Here is a 25,412-nt window from a genome sequence, read left to right as displayed (position 1 = left end):
GATGTTCATATAACACTGCAGTGGAAGGATGGAGAACATAAAGAAAAGTGCACTGATAGTCTCACCCTCTTTTTAGCCAGTTTATTACCACTGATAAGAAAATCCTGAGATTAGAAAATTCGCAAGAAATTAATACCCTGGAGCTGAACAAAAAATCATTTATCATCGATTTAGTGTTGGAAGTGAAAAGAAGTGAATTCAACATGCAAAGTGTTGTGCTGTCTGTCAAAACAGCACGAGGAGAGAAGTGAATGATCAAGTATATAGAACCAAATATCACATTTGTGAATTAAGACTAGATTATATGTTCATAGGTTTGCTTAGAAAATACCATTGGAGTTTTTGAAAATATAAGGAGCCTGAAATTGTTCTTGGCTGATTCTAAATCTTAATCATAGGCTAATCCTAAAATTGAGGATTTCCTCAAATAGAAATCATTTTTACGGATTTACTTGGCACTCATAGGGTAAAACTGGAGAAGTTTTCATCATTTTAGGGACCTAGCCATATATTTTATGTTATCCTTATATTTGAGAATGTATGTGCACACTATTTCACAGATATTTCATCCACAGATCATTTAGAAGAATTATCTTTCAATAAGTAGTTCTTCTACTGTAAACATCATTTTTCATTTGTGGAAATCCTAAATTTATAGGCAACATGAAAAAATATTCCTATTTTGTTAAGCTAAGTAGATAAATCTGATGCTTGTGCTTATTTGGTGCTGTTGCCAACATCGTGCTCAATACATTTAATATATAACCAAGTTCACAAACTGAGTGTTTAATATTCCAGGTCTTAATTGCATGTGATTCCTTTCTCTTTTTCAAATTTCATATATTTTTTTGTTTCTTTGTTATTTTTTTCTATAACATTATTATTTGGTCTTCTCCTTTAGAGAAGAAAATACGTCTTCAGATTGGATGATATTGTTTAGTTATTATCACTAGTAAATGCTTGTTGCTAAGCATATAGATCAAGAATGACATAGCAATAAAAGAGTGATTGGGCAGGAGGTGAGAGTTTGTATATGCTATAGGGTCTTAATGTGATAAGCCAAGACTAGAAGCAGGGAGCATAATTAAATGTGGTATTTTTAAAAGTAGCAGTGCAATAAAAAAACTGAGAATCGGTTTGACAAAATATCTAAATGCCCATTTTAGCTGATTATAAAATAATACATGCTATGGAAGAATATTTTCTAAATATTCAAAATATATGAATATTTTAATTGTCTATTACCCAGTGATTAAATGCAAACTGCTATTAAGTTGTTGAATTGATTTCCTATGTTTCTAAGCTAATAACTTTCATTACTTTGTTGTTATAAAGTAATACTTTTTCATTTTTAAAATTATAAATATATAAAAGTTTAGAAGTAAAATTGGCCATTATCTCACAATCTAGAGATAACAACTGCTAACATTATTCTCCTTTATTATAGTTTCACCATAAATATGCTCAAAACATATATATGTTTTGATAAATTGCTTTTCTGTTAGTATCATTGGATATTATTTTATAAACCTGCATATTACATATCATATGCTTTAAGTTACCCAATCTACTATAGATTTTCACTGTTTTGCTCTTGTGAATGATATAACTCTATATCCATTATTACTGTTTCCTTTGGATTCATTCTTAGAAATAAAATCACCTTGTCAAGGCAGATTGATATTTTTGAATTTTTAAGTCTCTCAATCCACATAGCCAAATTGTTTGCCAGAGCAGTGGTACCAATTTAAGAAATGTCTTACAGACACATGTTGGTTTGAATGTTCTGCTTAATTGTTATTGTTCATGAATAGTTTTATGTTAAAGGGAGTCAAAGTGTTTTTGCTAGTTTGCACGTCCCTACTTATATCTACAGCACTATAGAAACAGAGAAGAATAAAATGAGTTTTGCAAAGTTGTTGAATGTGAAAGATGCTAATAAAGGAAGCTAACTATTAAGCACTGTATATATTAGATTCGTAAGTTATGTTCTCATTTAAAAGAGAATGCAGTAGTATAAAATGACAAACTGATAATGGAAATCATGAAATACACTTATTTAAGAAGAAGAATATAGGACTTCCTTTTTAAATTTTCAGTAAAAATATCAATATTGTAAACAGTTTTAACTGAAAATTTCAAATGTTAAGGGAAGAGTGCCATTAGATTTCTCTAATGTCTTACTATTAAAATAGTTTTGATAAATGTCTCACACTAGCAAAATATTTTATCCTGTTGTGGACAGAAACCTTTGTTGAAATACTTGTGCATATTAATGACCACCTTTCAGTTGCTCAGGATGATATGTAAAGACTTACCTTTGTGACCTTCCATGTTTAATAGAATTAAATTCTTCATCTATGTGTGGAGGAGAAGGGAGGCATTAAGCTTAACTGTTTGGAAGAAAAGTAATAAATTTGATCTCAAGAACCTGGCAGTGAAGGTAAACTACTGAAAATATTTCAAGATAAAAAAGATTTTAAAAAATAATAATATTGAGTGTTCATCTATTTCAAACTTCAAGGGGGAAAAAACTAACTAAATTTGGAATTGATTGACTAGAAGACAGAGTTTGATTGTCTTCACTCAGCTAGGCTGCTTCTCTATCCGTGAGCTACATCTCATTAAGGAATAATGGGGAGTTAATTCTAACTTTTCAAGGGTTTGACTGGAGATGCCGAGAAATTGACTGGAAATGCCAGTGCTGTTCACCACACATGAACAACAGGTTTCACAGTAGATATGTGCTACAAATTGGGGAAAACCGTAGTTTTTCCTTGAGAAGAAGAAATTATCTTTCATCCAGAATAAGCATTGCATTTATTTTCTGTGCTTTTTGATGATAATATAGAGAAAGCTAGCAATAATGCCTCATGGGCTAAAATCCACCAGGAAAAAAACATTAGGCCTGTATGATGCATGGCCATGAGGTATGTAGTAAAGTCTAATCATTACTAATTTAATAAATACCATGACCTTTTGCAGCTTTGAGAAATTTTTCTTCCAGTTACATTCACATATCAATACATTAAAAGTAATTCATTACCATTTTAAATAAAGATCCATCATGCATTATTTTAGTTCCATTCATTTTATTGCTTAGAAATAATATTGCTATGGTGGTAAATTAGTTGTGAAAGGGATTTTTAAAAGCTATAATATAATAGTGCACTACCAGTAATTTTTAGAATAATCACTTGCAACACTTCAGGTATTGCATAACTTAGTTTGCATGAGCTTAACCTGCAAATTGCTCTTTAGCTCTAGAATCATAAGTAACTCTATAAAGTCAACTTGGAAAAATGTTATTATATTTACTTAATTATTAAACAAATGTCAAATGGTTATTTTATGATCATTCAAAATATTTTTGTAAAAACATGAAGGAATTAATAATTTGAACTATTAGATTCTAGCATTTGAAAAAATCTAAACAAGATATTTGAAAAACGATTGAGAATGCACTTTGCATAATTTATGTCAGAGTAGGAAATATTCTTGTTCTAAACAAAGCATACAATATTGATTAGAATAAGCCTTTTGACTTCTCCTTGGTTATGTGATGGATATATTTTTCCTAAATACATCCTGCTATGAAAAACAAAGTATCATTGTAAAGAAATGGAAATAAAATTTCAAGAATAATATTTAAACAGCTCTCTTATAGCTACAATGACTCTTTAAACTTAGAAGTACCAAAACTGAGAGATCTGACATTCCCATTTCCACCTCCCTTTCTTCTTAAGATACCCTCAGATTTTAAAAAACTTTTTGTTAACATGATTCATTTTGGTCAATATGAAATGAAACATAAATCTGATTTTTAAAGAAGATCTTCCTAATGTTCTAAATTTTAATTTATACTCCCACTAACCAAACTCTCCTTTTTTTGTCCTGTAATTATAGGATTTATGACTTCATATCTTAAGTGATTTTTTTGGTGTGTCCCTGAATTATAGTGATTTATGAACAGCTGTGCTAAATTTCATTCACTCATACATTCATTAATTTATTCATTCATTCAAATGCCTACCCTGTGCCAGGCATGGTTCTAGGCACTAAGGATTAAGAATTAAAAAAAAAAAAAAAAAAGACAAAGTCCCTACCCACATGAAACTTACATTTTGATTAGTATGCTGAAATCTCACTCTAATGCTTTTCATCTTAAAGAAGAAGCTAAACTGAAACAAATTCACCTTATGTTCATGAATCAAAAAGTCTGGATTCTCATTCTGAATGAACAGTTACAGGCTATTACAAGCAAATACAAAGAGTATATCTGTAAATTTAAAAGTAAGCAAATCATTTCATTCACTAGAGCTTATCAGACTACAGAGCCTAGGGCTATTAGAAGAGACGTAATTAGCATTGATACAATCAACTTCTATATTTGAACCAATATCTTAATTTCACTTGCTATGGAAAAAATCATGTGTAACAAAATATAAGCATTGGTTGAAAATGTTGGGATGCTTAAAAAAATTCTGGGGAGTTGTTATCATTTACAGTGACCTGCAACTATACACAATAATAAAACCTTACAGTACAGTAAGTAATTGAAGTATATTGTGACTGTGCTGCACCAAAATACGTGTATGTTCTCTACTAAAAATGACCTCTTCATTGTAAAGGACAAATTTATTTTACTGTTCTAATTTTAAAATGTCATATTGGTGCTTCCAGGTTGTTGGTTATATTTTAATGCATTTTAAGCCTGGTGGAAAATGTTTACATTGATCATTAGGATAATGTAATGGAGGTGTTTTGTTTTTAGTTTGAGGCTTGAGGGCCTCCAGCCCACTGTGTACTATGTAATCAGAAAGGAACTGAACTGAGTCTCTGTGAGGACGTAATCAGAATGTTTGACACCTGTGGCAATCCATAACGTGAAGTCAATAGTATGGCTGAGGGATGGTTTTCTTGTCTTTAAAAGAGACAAAAAATATTTACTTGTGCTGCATCAAACTTTTACTGTAAAGATTAAATAAGATAATGATACCACTTTGCAAAAATTATACACAGCTCTCAAAACTATAACTGGTATTATTCCAGTTTTCTGCTGTTGGCTGCTCACCAATATTACTATGATTTATGTACGTATGTTTAAGGAAAGAATGCGTCAAGATTTGAATTATGTACTTAAACTACTCCTTTGTTTTCAAAGTGCTATTTGCTTATTTTGGAGCTGGAAGCAAATGATGAGATTCTCTTAATTATTGGTCACCTGTATAAACAATAGACACTGTGAAGTGGCTTCCTCATGACTCAAGGCATAATGAACCCAATAAGGACAGAAAACTTTCTAGGCTTCAGAAATAATATATCAGACATGACAGACACTCTTTTAAATGAGAGTCATACATTACAATTGTTTCTAAACCAGGAACAAACATTTTAGCACTTTCTCTGAGGATGAACCTAAGCCCAAGTCATTCATTGACTTCTGTGGCATGCAATGACAATCGTGGGAAATTAACAAGTAAGTGGAGCCCTCTCCTTTAATAATACCAAATGATTAAGAGGACCTAAAAAATCAATTGACTAATCAATAGTGTGCAACTGCTTGGAGCATTTTCCCCATGCTAATCAGTCATTAAGTTGTTCAAACTAAATGCCTCCGGTTTTCCCAATTACTGAACTGATTTACAAGACATGGTCAAGGATGTCAGAGTCTACCAGAGCCAGATTCCAGAGCATTTGGAAAAAGACAGAAATAATTTTTAAATGATCCTCTCTCACCACGGGTTCAAAAGACTCTTGAAAGGGAGGCTATGATGGGAGAGGTCCTCTCAGTTTCCAAACATTGGTGAATTAATGTGGTACTCACAAGTTCTATACTCACAAGTTCTAAACCTGTTAGTTTGTTTGATAATATGGGTGGGAACTTGTTTGGGGGAGTAAAGGAGGTCAAAATTAAAGAAGACATCTATACACTATATATGTGCAGGCCTTTTAAATTTTTTTTAACTTCAGCCATTAGGAGCAGCATGCAGCAAACATAAGCCTGAGTTCAAAACAACAAAAGGTATTCTAACAACACATGTGAAGCAACATGTTGTTACCTACCCATATATTGCCAGCAACTCTCGTATCAAAACCACTTGTAAACTTTAAGTTAAATGCCACTGTGGGGGAAAAACAACACTAAGAATTAACTTTAAACAAGGGAAAAAACCTTTTTTATTGATATGTTTTACTTTGCTGGCAGACCAGAGCAAAGGTTTTGTGAACATTTAAAAGATGAAAAAGGTGAAGAATCCCAGAAGCGGTTTATCTTGAAGCGAGATAACTCTAGTATTGATAAAGAAGACAATCAGGTTGGTTCTCAAGTTTGAGAGTGGCTGACATTGTTGTTTTTGAAGGTGGGCTGACTGATGTTCTTGTCGTTCCTCTGTTGTCCCCGCCTTCCCTCCCAACCATCCCTTTGCTCTGATACTACTGTCCTCTCTCCAACCTCCTTGCCCATCCTTGCCTTCCCCTTTGGCATTCAATGGGTAGCAAAAAAACATGTCCTGGTTGCTTTAGCAATGGCTCTGTGTTGGGCTGCATGGGTGGTGCTTGGCGCAGTCCCTGCTGCATGTCTTGGGGGGGTTGGGATGCCACAGGCTCCGAGCTGTGGGGAAAAGCTTTGTCAGTCGCATTTCCAGATGTCTGTGTAACTATGGCAGTCGTTCCACTCCCTACAGCTTTGTCCTTCAGTTGTGCACAAATTGAGCTGGATTATCAATACGGACCGATGATCAACCGGTGTAGCTGTAAAGAACAAACCTTGTTATGGTGAGGACAGGTGGATTTTGCAACTATCCTAAACTAAGTCTTCACAGAAAAGAATTGAGTTCATGTTTTAGTCTCCTACTTCCTCTCCTTCCCATGTTTTATGGTCCATGTAAATTGTCTGCTTGTTTTGCATGAACTGTAGCAGAATTTTATCCTTGTGTATTTTGCTTGTGACAAACACTATGTTGTTCTAGAGTAGCTTTATTCATGGTACCTGGACAAGGGTAAAGAGACTTTACTAAATCTCTTCTCTGGATGGGGGGTGTGGGATCCAGGGTGATTAGGAAAAAAACTAAGTAAATGGCAGAAGAAAACAAATTTTAAACTATAATAAGAACAGTAGAAAGTCATATAAATGCCATTACAATTATACTTTGTGTCTCCAACAATCAAAATAGATTTTTTGAAAATGACTTTGCTTTAGAATTCTTAAAGGTAAGACAATACACATCTCACCCAAGTTATCATTTTAATCACTCTCAGTGAGTCACCGTAAGCCAGCATGTGCATTTCTGGTGCACTTTTTAAAAAACTTGTTCATCATTTGTATCTTGTTTCCTCCCACCATCACCAAGCTATATCATGGCTCGTGTTGACTGTGGACATGTGCCTGTGTCGTGTACTCCGTGGGTGTCTGTTGAATGGATGGATGAATGCGGGTAGTGCAGAGCATTTTGTGAGGAATGGCAAGGGTAAGATGGGAGGGTGGCTGAGACACAGGAAGTGGGTCAGATGAGAGGATAAAGACCAGTCCTCATGCTGGGTTCTTTGAATTGTTAGTTTTTTGGGCATTCGCCCTTATCAACAAACAGGTTTTCAAAATTTGGCTTATAAGCCTGAGGTTATACTTTCTATGCCAGATACAATTCACAGGATCAGTTATTGAGTAAAAAACACAAATTATGAGACAGAGAAACAGTGTCACATCTTCCTTTCTGTCCGTTACTTTCTTTGCTCACTTGTTCTTTCTCTAATCCCCCAGTTTTCAAAGCTGTTTCTCCCTCAGCTGCCTTGAACCAGCCACTTCCTGTTTTTTTTCACCAGCATTCTCTGCCTCCTTCTGGGGAGTCAAAACCACCCTGGTAAGCAGGGGAGACAAAGTCCATCACTGGTGAGCCACTCTATACTTGAACTGGCTGGACACCTTGAGGCACATTCAGGTGTTCCATTTGGAAACACCTGTGCCACTTTCATCCCATGAGGAACGAGCAGGAGCAGCAAACACCAGCCGTCACTGCATGTCACGTGCACACGCAGTACATGTATCGTAACGCAGCCTCCATAGGGACCAGGGAGAGTGAGGACTTTTCAGGCTCCATTTATTTAAATGAACATTTATTATTCTCAGCTGACAGTTGCTTAACTGTAGTTTTCTAACCACCCAACTTAGATAACCCTCCTGATTTCTTTTTTCTGTTCAGCAAAACAGAATGCATCCATTTAGAGATGACAGACGAAGTAAATCAATTGAAGAGAGAGAAGAGGAATATCAGAGAGTGAGGGAGAGAATATTTGCACACGATGTGAGTAGTTCTTTAATTGCCTCTTTAGTGCCGTCCTTCCATCAGCAGTAAGGCAGCCTCATTCCCCAGACAGTGAGCTGGCAGGGAATAAGATGTCTGGAGCCAGGGAACAAATCGAACTGCAGCAAACTGAGGTGTTTTTGGAAGAGGACCTGGTTCAGGGAAGTGATGGAAAACTAGGCAAGGGTTTGGGTGTGTCCCTCAGATATAATCGGTGGGGACATACAGAGGTATAATTTTGGTCAGTAAAATAGGCCTTAAATACAGAAAGAGGTGGTCAGATAGGAAGAAATGCATTCCTGTCCGCATTAGCCAGCAGAATACCTAGTGTTGTATTCTTTTTGATACCAACATTGTTCAGACAAAAGAATTGCAAAGAAGAGAGAATCTGTTGATCCCACACATGTGCTCACATGCAAAGAGTATTCTCTGGGTTCTTAGCAAATATAGACATTTCATTACAGTAAAGTTAGGTAATAATACTCATTTTCCCCTCAATTTCAGATCAAATTTGGTTGGAATTTTTTATACTTTACCCACTATGGCCAAGATAAAATTCAGTTAAATTAAATAAAAATTAAACGTTGAGAAAATAAAGGCTAGATTTAAATGCAAGGAAGTTAAAAGGGCAAGCAATTGCTACAGTGCTGTTACTCTATGAGATCGACTGGCAGCCTCCTCAAATGCTGTGGTTCTTCCCTGTGCAGAAGTAGAAGCATGAGCTCCATTGTGAGAGTCCTCTGTGGCTAACACTTACAGCTTTGCTAAAGTGGGTGGTGCATCTGACCTCCTGCTGTGATTAGTTCCTGGAGGCCACACAAATCCAGCCTGTAGATGTAGGCTTCAGTGCTTAGCATGGAGTAAGACTGTTGTTGTCCTTGGAGGCTTCAGGCCAAAGCTAGTTTCTCTGATCCTCCAGCTTTAATATTAAGCTGCAGGAGAAGTTCACCTTCCTCCAACACCACACTTCTTTCACCCTCACACTCCCCCACCCCACCCACCTGCCACTTTTCTTGCACATACTAAAATAGAATTTTGATGATTCAATAATCTGGCCTAGAGTTCTGAAATCAGGAGAGTGTGAGAGAGGGAGATGGAGGTCGCCATAGTTGGAGGTCTGAATGCAGTTCTAGAAGATTCTGCATATGTGTGGGTTACTTAGACTTTCTTTATGATCAGAATTTTTGATGGTGCAAAACACAGCCTGACACATGGTGGGCCTTTGTGTTTGCTGAATACAAGAATGATGTGGTAAGAGAATCTCTCCTAGCGCCAATGGGATATAGATGCCTGCAGTGGGCGTGCAGGCAGTGTGTTCCTGTCTGGGACCTTCGTGGTGAGAAGTGTTTTCTGAAAGCTAGTTTATATTTTATTCTTGTTCTTTCTCCCTTTCTCCCTCCCTTCTTGGCCTCATGCATACACACAAACACACACGCACACACACGCACACACTTGCACATACTTTCACTTGTACTCTGGCTCTGACAAGTCAAGTAGTTTATAAATGAGTTGCTGTGTTGAAAAACAAATACTAATCACACAGATAATGCACAAGCCAAATTATTGCTTTTTTAAAAAAGTTGTGCCACATTGTTTAACACTTGAGAGCTAGGTGACAGAAAGTCTGTCGCCGATGCTTGCCTGTGATGAAGATGACACTTGTGCTGCTTATTTCATTTACCAATTCTCATGTCCATACATGAGAAGTCATAGGGCCGGCATTGATTTTTCTTACACGATGTATTTCCCTACAGCCCAGTTAAGGTGATTGACAGCTGGCGACCTGGGTCCTAGATTAAAAAGTTGAGGCAAGCATTCCTATTTGAAGCCTCTATAGCTGCATGCTGTATTAACATTTTTAAAAAAGTAAAAGCAGACTTAAATGTAAGAAAGCTTAAACATGAAGCTATTGTCATAGCCTTTCTATTCCATGAAATCATCTGGCAATCTTCTTTCAAATGCTGTGCCTTCTTTTCTCTGTAGCAAGCTCCTTTGTTGGGCTCTCTAGTGGCCAACACTTCTGGCTTTCCTGATTTGAGCAGGGCAGGAGCCTGTTTCTAGCACTACTTTTAGCTTGATATCCTAAGGCAGGGTTTTAAATTGGCGTCCTGTAGCCAGACTATACTCATAGAATGATTTCCAGGATTAAATGAAACCCCTGATGTCATTTATAAATTATGTTCATGAACATGTGTACATTTTTCTAAGGAAAAGGTCTCTATTGCTTATTATTGCTTATCATATTCTTTTAAGTTTCCCTAACCTTTAAAATACTAAGAGCTACTTTCTTAGTGAAAAAAGTGTCCAGTGTCTTTCTTATAGTTGTCCTAGATACATGTAGTTATAATACTGGCATTCTCTGTGGATTAGCTATGTATTGCTGTATAACAGATTATCCCAAAATTTGGCAACTTAAAACAAATAAGCAGAAAATCCTTATTATCTCACAATTTTCATGCATCAGGAGTCTGGGCGTAGCATAGCTGGGTGGATCAAGCTCAGAGTCTCTCAGGAGGTTGTAGTTAAGCTGTTAACTGGGGCTACAATTATCTGAAGGCTTGATCAAATGGTTGTCAGCTTCCAAACTCACTCACATGATTATTGGCAGGCCTGGATTCTTCACTGGCTATAGGCTGGAGATCTCAGTTCCTTACTTTGTGGGCTTCTCTATAGATTGTTAGCTGTTAGGTGTCTTCTTGGCATGACAATTGGCTTCCTTACTATGTGATATCTGTTCCTTACTATGTGGACTTCTCTATAGATTGTTGGGTGTCTTCTTGGCATGGCAGCTATCTTCCTCTGGAGACAGTTACCCAAAAGAGAAATCAGGAAAAAGCTAAAGATGAAAGCCACCATCTTTTAAAACCTAATTTTGGAAATGGCATATCTGCCCTTCTGCTATATTGGACACACAGTCTGACCTTGGAACGATGTGGGAGGTACCACATGAGGTTGTGAATATAAATAGGCAGGGATCACTGTGGGCAGCCCTGTACTGACAGGATATTACTATTTTCCTATTGACACAAACTCTCACAGACATAACATAGCAAAATGAACTATCCTGAATACATATAATAACACATCTTCCTTACCAATACAGTACACTTTAGGTAATTTTCATCTGTCTACTTCCAGATCCCCAAAGGATCATCCCCAGATTCTTGAGGCACAAGATCATTCTTTCATAAGGTGATAATTATATATATTAAGTGAATTGTAAAACAAATGCAAAGAATCCAGCATAAGGAAATAATGTTACAGAAGTCTAATCTTTTTCTTAGCTGGTCTTTAATTTAGTTTCTGAATAATTTAAAAACTGAATTAGCAAACCAGCTTTCCTTGGCAATTATTATTTAAGCAGCAGACTTGTTTAAATGGGTTCAAATATTGATTAAGTATATATATATATTTTTCTACTTGAAGTAACAAAAAGAGTTAAGAAATACTTCCTGATATTTACATTTCAGCAAAAGTCAAATTTATTTTAAAATTATAAATATTCTTGAATATTTTCTAAATGTACCTTGGTGTCTAAGGTGCATGTGTGTGTGTGTGTGTGTGAGAGTGTGTGTGTATGTGTGTATGTGTGTGTGTATGCTTTTGTATGCAGGCACATAAACTGTGGGTTGCTCTGGGATTTTCTAGAAAATAATTTTCAAATATAGTTTGAGAATTTTGGTATCTTAGGATAAGATGAATTTGTTTATTATTTAAGAACCAAACAGTTGGCCGGGCGCGGTGGCTCAAGCCTGTAATCCTAGCACTTGGGAGGCCGAGGCGGGCGGATTGTGTGAGCTCAGGAGTTCGAGACCAGCCTGAGCAAGAACGAGACCCCGTCTCTACTAAAAAATAGAAAGAAACTATATGGACAGCTAAAAATATATATATAGAAAAAAAATTAGCCGGGCATGGTGGCACATGCCTGTAGTCCCAGCAACTCGGGAGGCTGAGGCAGTAGGATCGCTTAAGCCCAGGAGTTTGAGGTTGCTGTGAGCTAGGCTGACGCCACGGCACTCACTCTAGCCCGGGCAACAGAGTGACACTCTGTCTCAAAAAAAAAAAAAAAAAAAAAAAAAAAAAAAAAAAGAACCAAACAGTTGTAAGTTAGAGCACACAGGAACTGAATTTTCAAATAATAAATATTTTTTGTAGTCAGTAATATTTGAAAGTAACTCTTCCTTTGACAAGGACTTAAGATTATTTTTTGCTTAATTCTATGCAACACTGCTAACTTTGGGAAGGTTAGGTTGAAAAAGCGATATATTTGAGAAGGTATGTTTTGCCTGGAGGGTTATTTCTGAAGGCTGTTTATGTATAAATAGGGATCCAGGGAGAAGTTCATCTGTGGTCCTCCTAGCAAGTGCTAGGATTCCTCTGCAGTGAGAACAGATGATAAGGACATGCAGTGACACTGGAGTTGGGGGTGGGATGTGGGGGAGAACTCTGTAACCCATTAGGCAAAATCATTTTTCTCCTTTTAAAAAAAAAGCAAGCCTTTTATATCTGAGAATGCATATAAGTGACAGCTTTGAATGCTGCACTTAATTACTGTGACAATTTTATCTTTCTCTGCTCTTATAATTTGCAAGTTATGAATACTACTTTTTAAAAAAGTTTATTTTTATCAGCTTACTAAATCACAGCCCATAACTGTCTCGGTCTTATTTATGAAAATGTGGTGATGGGGGGGCTGATGAGATAATTTTTTAGGACCTTTCAAAAAAAATCAAAAAAATCCTCTTGAAATATGTTTTTGAGAAAGATATCTTTGACTTGCTGATGTCTTACTTTTTGGTTCAAAGAGACTGGGCTGCTTAACTTACCCCCAAAGACACTATTAGATTAAGGAATCTGAAAAGGTCACTATGTCTTTGATCAACTACTTCAAAGTAGAGTCTCAATAACTCCAATACTCAGACAGAACATTATAAACTTAATTGACCTCTTTCCAACTACAAGGGCTGAGAAGTAGCAAAGTATTGAGCTCATAAGGTATATCTGAGACAACCTCACTGTCTTTCATATATGATTATATGGCTCCGGCCAGTAGTAAAACCAAACTAAAGGAAATAAAATGGATAAGATATTTAGTTTACTCTCAAGAGATCTTCGTAGAATGTCAATGGCACATTGTTTGTATTTTTTTTCTCTTTCTAGATATAAATGTCAAGTTTAAAAAAAAAAGATATTTTCTAAAAAAAATTGTCTTTTAATTGGCTATTTTTTTATTTTTCTTAAATAAGTTTGTTGCACACTTGAAATTCAGGATACATGTCAAATGCAGAAGGTTAAAACAAAACTCTTCCGGAGGAACCTTCACTGAAATGCCCAGACCACTGAAGAAAACACGATGTCTAAATCTAGCCCTCTGACTTCGTGGAAGGAAATGATTTCTCTAGCAAAGTGAAAAAAGAAAACCATATCCTGCTTAGCTGTCTGAGCAGTGGGTACATTAGTAACATATTTTAATTCAAGAATTAGTTATTAAAAAAGTCATTATTATTTCCTTAGTTTTATTTTATCTCAAAATGGACCTGTTAATTCTCTATTTATCCCTTTAACAAGTCATTTATTCATCATTGGGAAAATTCTACACATACAATATGGCGTATGTTATTTATATTTAGAAACTTAGTACTTTGGAAATGGTTTTGTGTTACTTACTAAACACAGGCACCCTATTACAGGACCACAGCACCATATTTTGTCTAGACTTCTGTTTTTCTGTTGGTTTAAATTTAATTTCATCCACCTCTCCTCAGCATGTAATGGTAATGGAATTTTATCTTCCCTACATTGTGTCTTAACCACAAGACAGGAAAGAAATGAATGCTAAACGCTTGGTGAATGGAAGCTAAGAAGAAAATCGTTGGTTTTCTGTGTGCAAAACTGAGAAATATTAGATGGTGCTTAACATTTTTTTCTAATTACCTTCATTTCATCTTCACTTGTCTTCTGCCCTCCCCTCTTACTTAAATTAATGATTGATGGCATTTCTTCAATTTTGAGAGTCTTGCAGTCAATCTCTTTCTTTCATGATAGTTTATCTTTAGCGGGTAATAATTGTAGAATTGTGGCTTTACAGCTCTCCCATCCTTAGGTGGATCATGCCAAGTTTGCATGTTCTGCCCTGGTTTGAACCCTTTCCCTTAGCTTTTGTTGATGGCTGCACCTCTGCAGCTCCAGAGGAAACCACTAGCTCAGAATCCGACGGCCACACACCTCTCCAGCAGTTTCATTCACATTTCTCTTCTTCTGACCTCTATGCAGAACGGGCTAAATCTGTTTGAAACCCGGAGATATCCTGATGGAAATATACCCAGTGCTGCATGAGAATTGTTTACTCTTCTAATGCTAACCTATTTTTTTCCCTTTTTATTTCCATCTTTTGTACATATATTTCTTAATACTTTTTCCCTAGGAAGGGAAAAGTAATTTTAAAATCAGGCAAGGATTTGGGATCCCTCAGCATTTCCAGAACGTCTGATACAATGCCTTTTTTTATTTTTCAGTCAGTTTGCTCCCAGGAAAGCCTTTTTATGGAAAACAGGTAAAATTAAATTTACTTTTTTCTGTCTTTAGAGGAACAAAGTCTGTCACGTGTGTCCTGTATATTCATAAATATATATATCCCATAAGTGTGTGCTTGAATATATGTATAAGTATATACATATATCTATGCGTACACATAGATATTCACACATATGTGTTATTTAGGACATCTAAAAATTATTTAATTTGGGGAAAAATTTCAGTTACTTCTAAGCAGAGTTTTAAACATTTTCCTTATTTAAACCCTCAATTTCTGATCCTTCTAAAAGTATAATTTCTATTACCTTCACCAGGCATTAAAGAAAATAAATATTGAGACCACACAGGAACTTGCAGTTTCATTGGCTTATTGAATAGGCTGCTAAAAGTACCTATATATTTGGTATTATTGGCCACTTCTTGTGCACCATAATTATATATAGCTATGCAAATAATAATTGGAATAATATTGTCTTAAGGCTTTCATGCTAAGTAATCTATTAGACTTCACAAAAGGACTGACCTGAAAATCTTATCTAAACTGGTCTATATTCAGCAATATACCTGGCTTAGGAATTAGTAGGAGGAGGTAGTTATGAAATGAATGAGTTATAAAATTTAAAGAAAGTCTTGAGGATAAAAGCAGAATTTTTTCAAACTTCACATATACCTTTTTAAAATCATTCTAAACTGACATATATATTGAAATGCTCCATTGATTTAATTGCAGATATTCAGGGCAAATTAAGGAACTCACATTAACTTGTACAAATCACATTAAAAATGCATCAAAATGGGAAACTTGGTTTGGAAATATGATATCTATAAATAAAGTGGTGGTTAATTTTATTTCAGGTGTTGGCTCAATGGGTGTCCCTATAACATTGATTAAAATGGAGATAAATGATTAAAAAGCCAGTACTCAGAGAAATTTAATCTGGGCATTAAAGATGATTGGTTAAAAAATATGGTCATTCATATTTGCAGTTGGAAATCTTCAAGTAACTAAACCCTTTATAGGATAACCTCTTTTAGAAGAAGAGAAACTTGGAAAACAAGCCCATATAAAGGATTCAAACAACTTCAAAGTCAATATGTATTTAGACAAATATTTTCTGTTTAGAGTAAAACTAAGAATCCATGAGCATTATCATCTTGGAGGTGATTTTGAAGCATTCCAGAATTCCATTATCTTTACCACAAAGATTAAGTGAGCATTTACAATTCATTTTAGTGTGAAACCTTATTCCCTAGTCTTCTACCCAGTTATTTTTGCTACCTTACTCCCTGATCTTATTCATGTACGCTCAAGTGTCCCTTATATTCAAATTGGATTATATTCAACATTACAATAATTGGTCACATATTTGCATTGCATATATGAACAAGTCTTGATCATCCCCCAAAGCAATACTCTTATTGAGTGACTCCCCTACAAAAATAAATATATTTTTGGGTGCCTACCTAAATATTTCACTATACCAAGAAACACAGAATAACTTTATTATTACGTTAAGAAAAAAATCCCACAACTAATATATTTAATTAAATATCTGTTATATCCATATCAATTTCTTTTATTCTCCTCTTCTCTTCCATTCCCTCTATTTTCTCTTCCCTTCCATCCCCCTTACCTACCATCAGTGCCTTAACCCTATGATAGGGATCGTGCTGCCATATATTTATTATGGCAAAATTCAGCATCACACAAATAAAACACAGTGTATGGGAATAATTTACAAGAAAGATGTGCTATAGCAGCACACACATCCATTTAACATAGGGCATTTAGTATCCTTAGGTTTCATATCATAAAAATCATGTTTTTCATTTCCAGTAGGCTCTTGGAAGACAGTAACATATGCAATGAGACCTATAAGAAAAGACAGCTCTTTCGGTTGGTATGGTTTACTTTCTTAAACTGTGTTTTCAGATTATGTGGCAGAATCAATGTTAAATATAAGTGTATCAGTGTAAAATATTTCTGTTCATAAAAATACGTTCAGTTATCTCTTTGTAAAGCTTGTTACATAGCTAGCTTTGAAGTCATACTGGATAGTGTAAAAAATGGGACTAGGAAGCTATCATTTTGTCTACAATTCTTTAGGGTTCTTCCTCTGATTTTCTGTTTTTCAAGGGCTAACTTTGGCAACACACTGCTTTAGCGTTTCCAAATCAACTTTGGTGAATTACACTGAGTTAAATTTTCTCTGACAGGTTGCAGTTGTATATATATTCCCAACACTGGAAAATAAATCGATGATAACCTTATTTGGGTAGCTAATTTTTCACTTTTTCTATCATAATATTTCAAACAGTATTTTTTCAGTCACAGATTTTAGTTCTAAAGAAAGATATGAGGTTCCTTCCAATTATAATGAACTACTTAAATTAAGGTCTGTGTGGGATAACTGGGGAGAATGATAATATTTTTTAAGTTCTATACTAGGCTTGAAGGTCCATGAAAGCAGAGAGACCATACACATTTTCTCCCTACTCTACTAAATGTATATATGGCATCCATTGTAGAGCAAAGGGTACACCATGCTATAAATACACTAAGTATCCAATGTGTATATTTAATGTGCTCGTGTGTTTATACATATTTGAATTCACTTCTGTTGTAGGAAAGGCAACAACAAAAAAGCCCACTTATAGGAAAGAAAATACTAAGAAAAATAGATTGTGTGCTTAGAAAGTATATTTTTGTAGTAAATCTAAAATTTAGAGCTTATTATCAATAAAGTTAGAGTAATTTGTTTCCTTACACTTTGGCAGAAACAAGAACAAGAAGCTTCTTTTTCAACTTCCTTCACTTTTCTAGGTTAAACAACATAGTCTAATACCTTCCTTGTGTATCATTAGACAATGTATTTTCTTTCACCCTTGAAGATTTAAGAAAATCACCTTGCATTTCTTTTTTGTAACCCCAGAGAAGAAATAAAATTTACCATCACTCCTGCATTCACACACTGTGATCTAGTTTGTTTAGGCCAATGCAGAGAACACATGAGTTCTTGCCCCTGAGAGGCCAGTTAGTTTTACATACCCCGAAGTCTGCCGCCAAGTCAGAGATACCATGTACTCAGGTGAGCCATTCCAAATATGGATTCCATCACCCACCAAAATCACCAAGTGTGGAAACTCAGAAAGATAACTTAGCACAAAGCCACCCACACAATTGTAAGAGCAATTCAAAGTGTATATCACCCCTAACCAGGGCAAAAAATTGCATTCAGACATAAATGAAAATAAATGTTATCAGTTATTTTAATCAGCAAAGAAACAAAACACAGAGCATATGCTTTATGACTGTCCTGGGATCAAATTCTAGCTACCTACAAGAGAACCAGCTCTAGTGACAAGGCATTTCATTACCATCGTCTTCCTGGATTCCACTAGGAGGGGACCAGGACTGGGCTTAGGAAGGATGGGAAGACGCCTGTGGATGTGTTTTTCAATACTGTCTGATCCCACACTCAAATAGACATGAAATTCAATACTGAACCTCACCTTGCCACTATTAAGGTGATAGAAAAGAGAAGTATAAAACAGAGAGCATAGAATATGTTTTAATGTGTAAATATCTAGAAATCATAAATTAGAATTAGATACATTATTTTGAATCTCAGTGCTAACTTCCTAAAGCAACAGCTTAAATTCCATATTTTTAATGCACAGATTTTGGTCTAGGATGATGATTTGAGCTGTTCAGTAGAGGAAGAGAAGTTATGGGAATCTTAGTTTGCCTTATTGACTAGGGGATGTGACACAAGTCTAAAGGAACTCCGCACAGCTCTAGAAACAGCTCTGCCAGGATGAAGGGTGCACACTACAATACACCCAGAAATAGTGGTGGCCTTCTTCTTTACCAAGAAAGTGGATTCCTGCCGTGGAGGTGCAGAGGTCATTGAGAAAGAGGTAACTGAATCAGAATTAGTGATGGGAACAAGGGATCACTCTCACATGGAGAGCTTCCCTCTGATGCATCTTGCAAGCTGAGCCTAAGGACCACCCCCAAATCTTCAACCAGTGTCTTTCTGTAATAAATATTTCAAATTAGCTGCAAATGAGAGTATTGTCACATTTCAGGTGGGTTCACATTTGCTAAATAATCATTTAGCGAGACTTTGTCAAAGGTGAGTCAACATTGTCAGAATTATATGGGAGAAGAATAAAGCTGAATTTGAAGATTAAAAAAGAAAACAATAAGGGATGGAACACGAAGCCTTTGAAAAAACTATTTTTTCTCCACTTTACCTCCCGTGGCTTTCTCAAATTTTGAAGGAGTTTAAAAGTTAAAGTCACTTGGCCATTGCTGAAGGTCTATTAGTTCATACCTGTAACCTGGTCTTTATCAGGTGGTCCTTGTCTCTAAAACCAGCCCTCCTTGAGAACAGAGAGAATGTTCGTAAGGAAACATTGATGGAGGTTGGCAGGGCACTGAATATTTTCATCCAAAGCTCCTCTCAGAAGTGCTTTTGGTTTTGTGAGTTTTCTGTTCCACTTCCTCCCTTTGCTTTACAAAGTTCCTGTCACAGATTAGCTATTTCATTTTTATTATCTCTTGGATCCATTTACCTTCTTATTGTTTTCCTGAAATAAAAGGAAAAGGTTAGTAAGTAAAGTTGAAGCAAAACCTAAAATATACCTTCTGTACAATTTGGTTGGTGAGTATTTCAATCAGGTATGTGCACTTCTAGCATCTTAACAGAACATTATTGTCTTTAAAAGATTATTTTTTAACAAAACTACCAATCACATCTGTGAGATTTGAATCAAGACTCAAGTATATCACATGGCTAATATGAAATTAAGGGTTATATTTATTATGCATGATTTATGTTTCATCCACTTATTTATAATCCTTTAGAATCTTAAGGTATTTTACTAATGCATTATTTCCATCTGCAGAAAAAGCTTTGGAAAAATATTAGCAAAGTCACTCTTTAAGCAGATTGGAAACCAATGAAAATGCAAATTTCATCAAATTTTTTATAAAGCACATGCAATTTTGCATACTCCTTAGAGATACTCTAGAGTCTTCAAAATTTACTTCTGGCTATTGGATCTCTTCAAATACATTCACTCTGTTTCTATTTAAAGCTTGAACAAGTGTGTTCTCTCACTTAAGGAGCTTTTCTTAATAATTTCCATTGATTCCCTTAGAAAGTTTTCATGTCAATGTATAGTGTTTACACTGTTTTTGTTATTTTCACAAGCTTTTCTATGTGAAAAGAATTAAATGGCTCTTTCCTCTGACCATGAAGGTTAAACTCACTGAGCAAAGCTTTTACCATAGGTTAACAGAATAATTTCTGTGATTTTTGTGCTGGCAAAGCTTTGGTGAATTCAGATATATATATATATCATAAAGTTAGAAAATGAATTAATAAATAGCTTCTCTGGACTTGTGTACATTTTTTCATAGTCAATTAATTGTATAATACTAAAGAGAGAGAAAAAAATTCTTCTATGGTGGGAGTTCCTTTTAGGATAATTTAAGATCATAATTACTTCTAAATATTAATTCATTATTGATTCAGGTCAGGAGAACTTATCCCCCATCCTTTCTGTAAGAGAAGTTAATAATTATATTTTATACCATGTTTTTCTAGTTGTTTCTCCTTCACTGGCAGAGGGATCATGTGACATTTCTAGGTTTGGTTTTTCTGTTTGTAACATGCGTGTTATGTGTGGTGTGTCATCTGTCTATATATCATTAAGGTGTTCACAGTACTGTTTGGGAGGCAACTGGTTTAATAAAGGAATTGGCAAAAAGGGTCTTGTCTAGATGACTCTTCCAAGAACAGTCCCACTTTGTGCCCATCCAAGCCATTCATGCCATGTAATCCCGTCCTGTGCATCTTTCTGGTGGACTTGCTCCAGGGGCAACAGAGATGGCTCAGGGAGAACATCTGGAAGTCGCCAGAGCAGCTCAGAGAATGAACTCAAGTGGTCTGATCACCAAAGGGCCTGGAGCAGCACAGACTCTGACAGTTCCAACCGCAATCTGAAGCCCGCCATGACCAAGACGGCAAGTTTTGGGGGCATCACGGTGCTGACTAGAGGTGACAGCACATCCAGTACCAGAAGTACCGGGAAGCTGTCCAAAGCAGGTAGTTAGTACTGAGTGGGTTTGTGTCCTGTGTTATTTTTTAGATTGTACCTAAGACACATGGTTACCATTCCCTCTGACTTTGAGTTAACTAATAACAATGATATTAATTACAAGGATGGCTGGGAAGTCAGAAGGTGCAATTTAAATAGGTTACTACCTCTTGCTAGCCATGTGCCTAGGTCATGTTATTAACCTCTCTGATTTTCAGTTTCCTTACCTATAAAACCTAGTTTATCATAGAATGTTACTCCAACTCTCCTCAGTAGACTTAAAGTTGACTTACTTAAGTTTGCCTCCATAAAGTTAATTTAAATTAGATCATATATATATAAATGATTTCCATGGCATTATACCTGCATTATAGCATCTATTTAACAAAAGTTAGCTATTGCTTTTTTTTCGATAACACTGTCATTGTGACAAGCTATTGCTTTTTAATTTAGCGCTATGATTTATTCATTACAACCACAGTGTAAAGCTTCAGCTCTTGCATTGGCATACTGTTAGTATGATCCTGGACATGTGATTTAACCTATGTGCACCTCTGTTTCCTCATCTAAGAAATGGAAATAATAACAGTATCTATATTACAGAGTTATTGTGAAGACTAAAAGAGTCAGTATACACAAAGCAACTTGAATAATTCCTGGCAAGTTATAAGCCCTCAATCAACACTAGTTCTTATTTATTTTTATTATTGTCATTTAATGTTTTCATCCCTGCTTTGCAGATAAGGGAAACCTTAGAAAGGTTTAGAATTTCCAAGTTACCAAGTGCATGTATCCTTTTTTCCATCTTTTTTTTTTTCTTTCCAAGTGAATAGTGACATTTTGAGGCAGATAGCTCAAGTCTGAATGAACAGTCTTTTGAAGGTGAATGATAATGAGAGATCCAGGAGAACTATAAACTTGCAGTAGCTTTAAACTGATGGAAGCATGACATGGAAGCATGGCATCATGCTGCTCATTTGAGTCTGCAGAATACCCTCATGATCTGCCATTTTTAGCTTTTCTGGTCCCAAGAATCCTTCAACATTGTTTTCGAATTATTTTCAAATGTTCATAATTAAAATGCCTCTTAAAAAAATCCCAGGAAGGTGGCAAGGGACCATTCAGTAGTACTCCAGGGACTGAAATTTATGGTTTTTGTATGTGATTGTTTTTGCTTTGTTTGGGTTTGCCTCAGAAACTCAGACTCCCTACTCTCACTAGGGGGGGGAGTTGAGAATTGTGATTCAGTGACATGCCCTGAGTGTCAGGATGTACTGGTGGAGCACTCATGGTCCTGAGATAACAGGTGAGGTGGAAGTCAGAGCAGGGATGGGATGATGAACGGAGAACCCCAGTTACAGTGTAGACATGAGCTGCCCTGGACTGTGGATACTTTCCCAGTCAACCTTCCCACTCATGCTGGGGCCAAAGTTGCCAGGGGTGGGGGGATCAGCAAAATCTAGGTCCATCTGTTGATGGTTTAACATAATTAGGTTGTTGACAAATTCCTCCTAAGAAATTATATGATGTTCTCCTACATAGGAAAAAAATTAATAGCATTTAGTCATAGCCACTACTTATCATAGATTTATATCTATATCTACACACACACACACACACACACACACAGACGTACACACACCCTCCTTCTTGGAAATATTCAGGTGGGCTCCTTCTGCCTTCCTATAATTTTTATTCACTAATTGGTGAGTTCTTGATTTCTTACTCTAATTAATTGCTCTCATATCCCACTATTGAAGCAACTGAAGTAAAGAAAATCCACTGTGGTGCACTTGAGCTCTTGTAAACTAAGAAAGGTTAAATAGTTTCAAATCTCCTTAAAATCCAGAAACCAAGTGCTTTAAATGGTGCACTTAAAAATTCCAGCACACCAAAAGAGCTCTTAAGATTTTTAAACTAACAGTCATTCTCCATGCACCAACCCCCAATCACTTCCAAAGCAAAGCTCTCTGGAAACATTTAAAACACCTCAAAAATGCTAAAATGCCATGTTATTTGAAGAATGATTAGAGATTGTAAGTGCTTCAGAAATTTTTTTTTTCTTTTAATCTAAGTGTCTTCACTTGAAAGCTTGTCAAGGTGCAGGCATGGAAAGGGAATAAAAACTTAAAGGAGATCAAGATAGGATGTCAAAACAAACTTACAATTTCCCAAGATGGATTTATGAAGCAAAACTGTCAAGTTTTGCTGTCATGGATCTTCAGAACAGCACAAGTTTTCAATTTTTTACCTCATTGTTCACAGTGGAATTGCAAACTTTGTTTTTGACCTTTTAGAAACCAAGTCTGGAGTTGTGACATTCAAGTTACTCTTCCCCTCCTCTAATTACATGAGTTCCAGCTTAAAATAGAGAATAATGAGATGTTTTCCATGTCGGAAACATGTTTCCCTACATTTTGGAAAAAAGCATATTACCGAAGTGTGAATGCACAGGCTCAGTTTCCTGTGGCACGGGCCGCCTGCGAGATGCCCGGCACATGTCTATGGAGGGAGACGATGCCATGACATCCTCCTGAAGGAGAGCGCTCGAATAGTACTTGTCCTGCACCCCCTGCTGTTTCTTGGTAGTAGCTATGTGGTTGAAAAATAAGAGTATGGCATCTATTTCTTCCCACATTGGCCTAGCTACACTGTTTTACTATTCCCCTCCACCCCCAAATCTTCAAAGCACCCAAAGCAGGGTTTCTCAAGTGTAGCTGCATCAGAATCACCTGAAGGACTTGTTAAATCCCAGATTGCTGGGCCCACACCCAGAGTTTCTGAGTCAGTAGGTCTGGGGTGGGGCCTGAGAACTTGCATTTCTACCAAGTTCCCAGTTGATCCTGATGCTGCTTGTCTGGGAACCAAACTTGGAAAACAACTACTCTGGAGAAATCAGGTATCTTTTTGTTTTAATCATTCAGGTGGTCCAGTATGTTGTTTTCTGGATGCAAGACTGTTCTTGCTGTTGTCTACATCCTAGAGTATTTCTGGACCCAATGCAAGACAGACACTTCATCTTTCCACCACTTCCTCTTCTTCATGTTTATTTTCATTAGTACACTAATACATCTGGATATTCTCTTTTCCTTGATAATTTTGGAAGCTTTAGATTATTCTATTGAACTCTGACCTTGTGACTCTGGAAATATTTTCTCAAATTATTAAGTCAGGGGGAAAAAAAAACCTTTATGTCTGGAGTCCTTGTAAAAGAAAAATTGCACCAGATGGGTTAAAGACTTTATTGATAACTATTGCAATAGAGATTAAGACTATTGCAATAGGGGAGATAGAAGTCACCAGCACCGAATCAAAAGGCAGGAGGGTTTTAAGCATTGGAGTGAGCTAGAGAAGTTAAAGAGGAGATTGGTCAATTGGTCAATGTGATTAGGCCGTCAAGTTTGCTAATCAGTGCTTGAGTAAGTTAGGCTTCTACCCTCCCACAGAAACTCGAGATAAAGGCTCTCTTTTTCTTGGTGATTACATTTCGAAAAGATGGATTTCAGGTCCTTAGGAAAGATATTCCTGGATTGTAAAACTGGCATCTTAATGGAGCAGAAATGCTCTAGGGAACGGAAAGTAGGAGCTTCTAGTCTGGAAGTAACCTGTCTAAAGTTTGGTTAAGCTGAGGGGAACAGAAAGGTCATCTTCCTCATCATTGCTCACCATTTAATTTGGTGGGCTGTATTTTACAAAAAAGTATATTATATTGAGGTCTAAAAGAGTAGTCACTTCCTGAAGAAAACGCAGCCTATATGTGGCAGAACTAGAGCCAAAACCCAGGATCCTTCCTGGCTGGGGAGTGTTCCCTCTGCTGCAAGGAAATTTGCTCATGCCCTTCCTCTTCTTCCCTGTCACCTTCCTGGTTTGCCATTTTGCTTTGCCTTGTGATCTGTTTTCCTTTCTTTTTCCATGTTTCCCTTTTTCTTTTCACCCTTTCTCTCTTGCATGTTCACCTGAGTCTCTTACGCAGCCATTCTGATGTCTTCCCTCTCTCCTCCCCCTTAGGGGTCCAGCATCAGCTTCTCAGCATACCACTGTGAGTAGCATCCTGTCTGTCTAGTACCTCCTAGAACTTGCCACAGACTTGATCAGGTCAGGTTTATGATACGGAGGTAAATACGTGACCTGCAGGCTCAGAGAGTGGTCTGTGGAGGGAAGCTGTCTGGGCTGAGCCCAGACTATACCACACATGCCGTGAGCTTTGGGACATTTACTGACTATGTCTAAGGATGAGTTTTCATCTTCAAAATGAGGTCGCTGTGAGTGCTTGTCACGTAGATATACTGTTTACATATTTCCCCTGGTTATCATTAAGCCCATGAGAAAAGAAAACCAGAAATACTTTTAACTCTTGGGCGCCCAAAATCCTAAAGTTCTAAAATATCAATTTCAATTTTTTTTAAAAAGATCTTTGAACAGTTTTAATCTTGTGCCTTTTATCACCATTGCTAGCATTCATTTTTT

The 25,412-nt window shown here is 36.3% G+C and overlaps 1 protein-coding gene across 20 annotated transcripts in view; it reads left to right on the top strand.

The window, feature by feature from the left end:
- The window catches only part of ARPP21 (cAMP regulated phosphoprotein 21), a 149,594-nt gene that overhangs the window by 59,424 nt on the left and 64,758 nt on the right, over positions 1–25,412 (top strand). For 5 of the 20 annotated variants that reach the window (XM_045537136.1, XM_045537055.1, XM_045537065.1 and 2 more), the window contains exons 10-14: positions 6,209–6,317; positions 8,199–8,300; positions 14,816–14,853; positions 16,672–16,731; positions 20,724–20,956. In XM_045537136.1, the coding sequence (XP_045393092.1) occupies positions 6,209–6,317; positions 8,199–8,300; positions 14,816–14,853; positions 16,672–16,731; positions 20,724–20,956 (542 nt within the window). Of the gene's footprint in view, positions 1–2,343; positions 2,444–6,208; positions 6,318–8,198; positions 8,301–14,815; positions 14,854–16,671; positions 16,732–17,612; positions 17,750–20,723; positions 20,957–25,412 lie in introns of those variants that run through there. The other 15 variants (XM_045537094.1, XM_045537149.1, XM_045537117.1 and 12 more) reach the window with 13 other exon arrangements.

The sequence above is a fragment of the Lemur catta genome, chromosome 1 (assembly GCF_020740605.2).
Source record: "Lemur catta isolate mLemCat1 chromosome 1, mLemCat1.pri, whole genome shotgun sequence".
NCBI classification, from domain to species: domain Eukaryota; kingdom Metazoa; phylum Chordata; class Mammalia; order Primates; family Lemuridae; genus Lemur; species Lemur catta.
The sequence above is the reverse complement of the archived record's forward strand: the minus strand, read 5'-3'. Positions and strand labels throughout refer to the sequence as shown.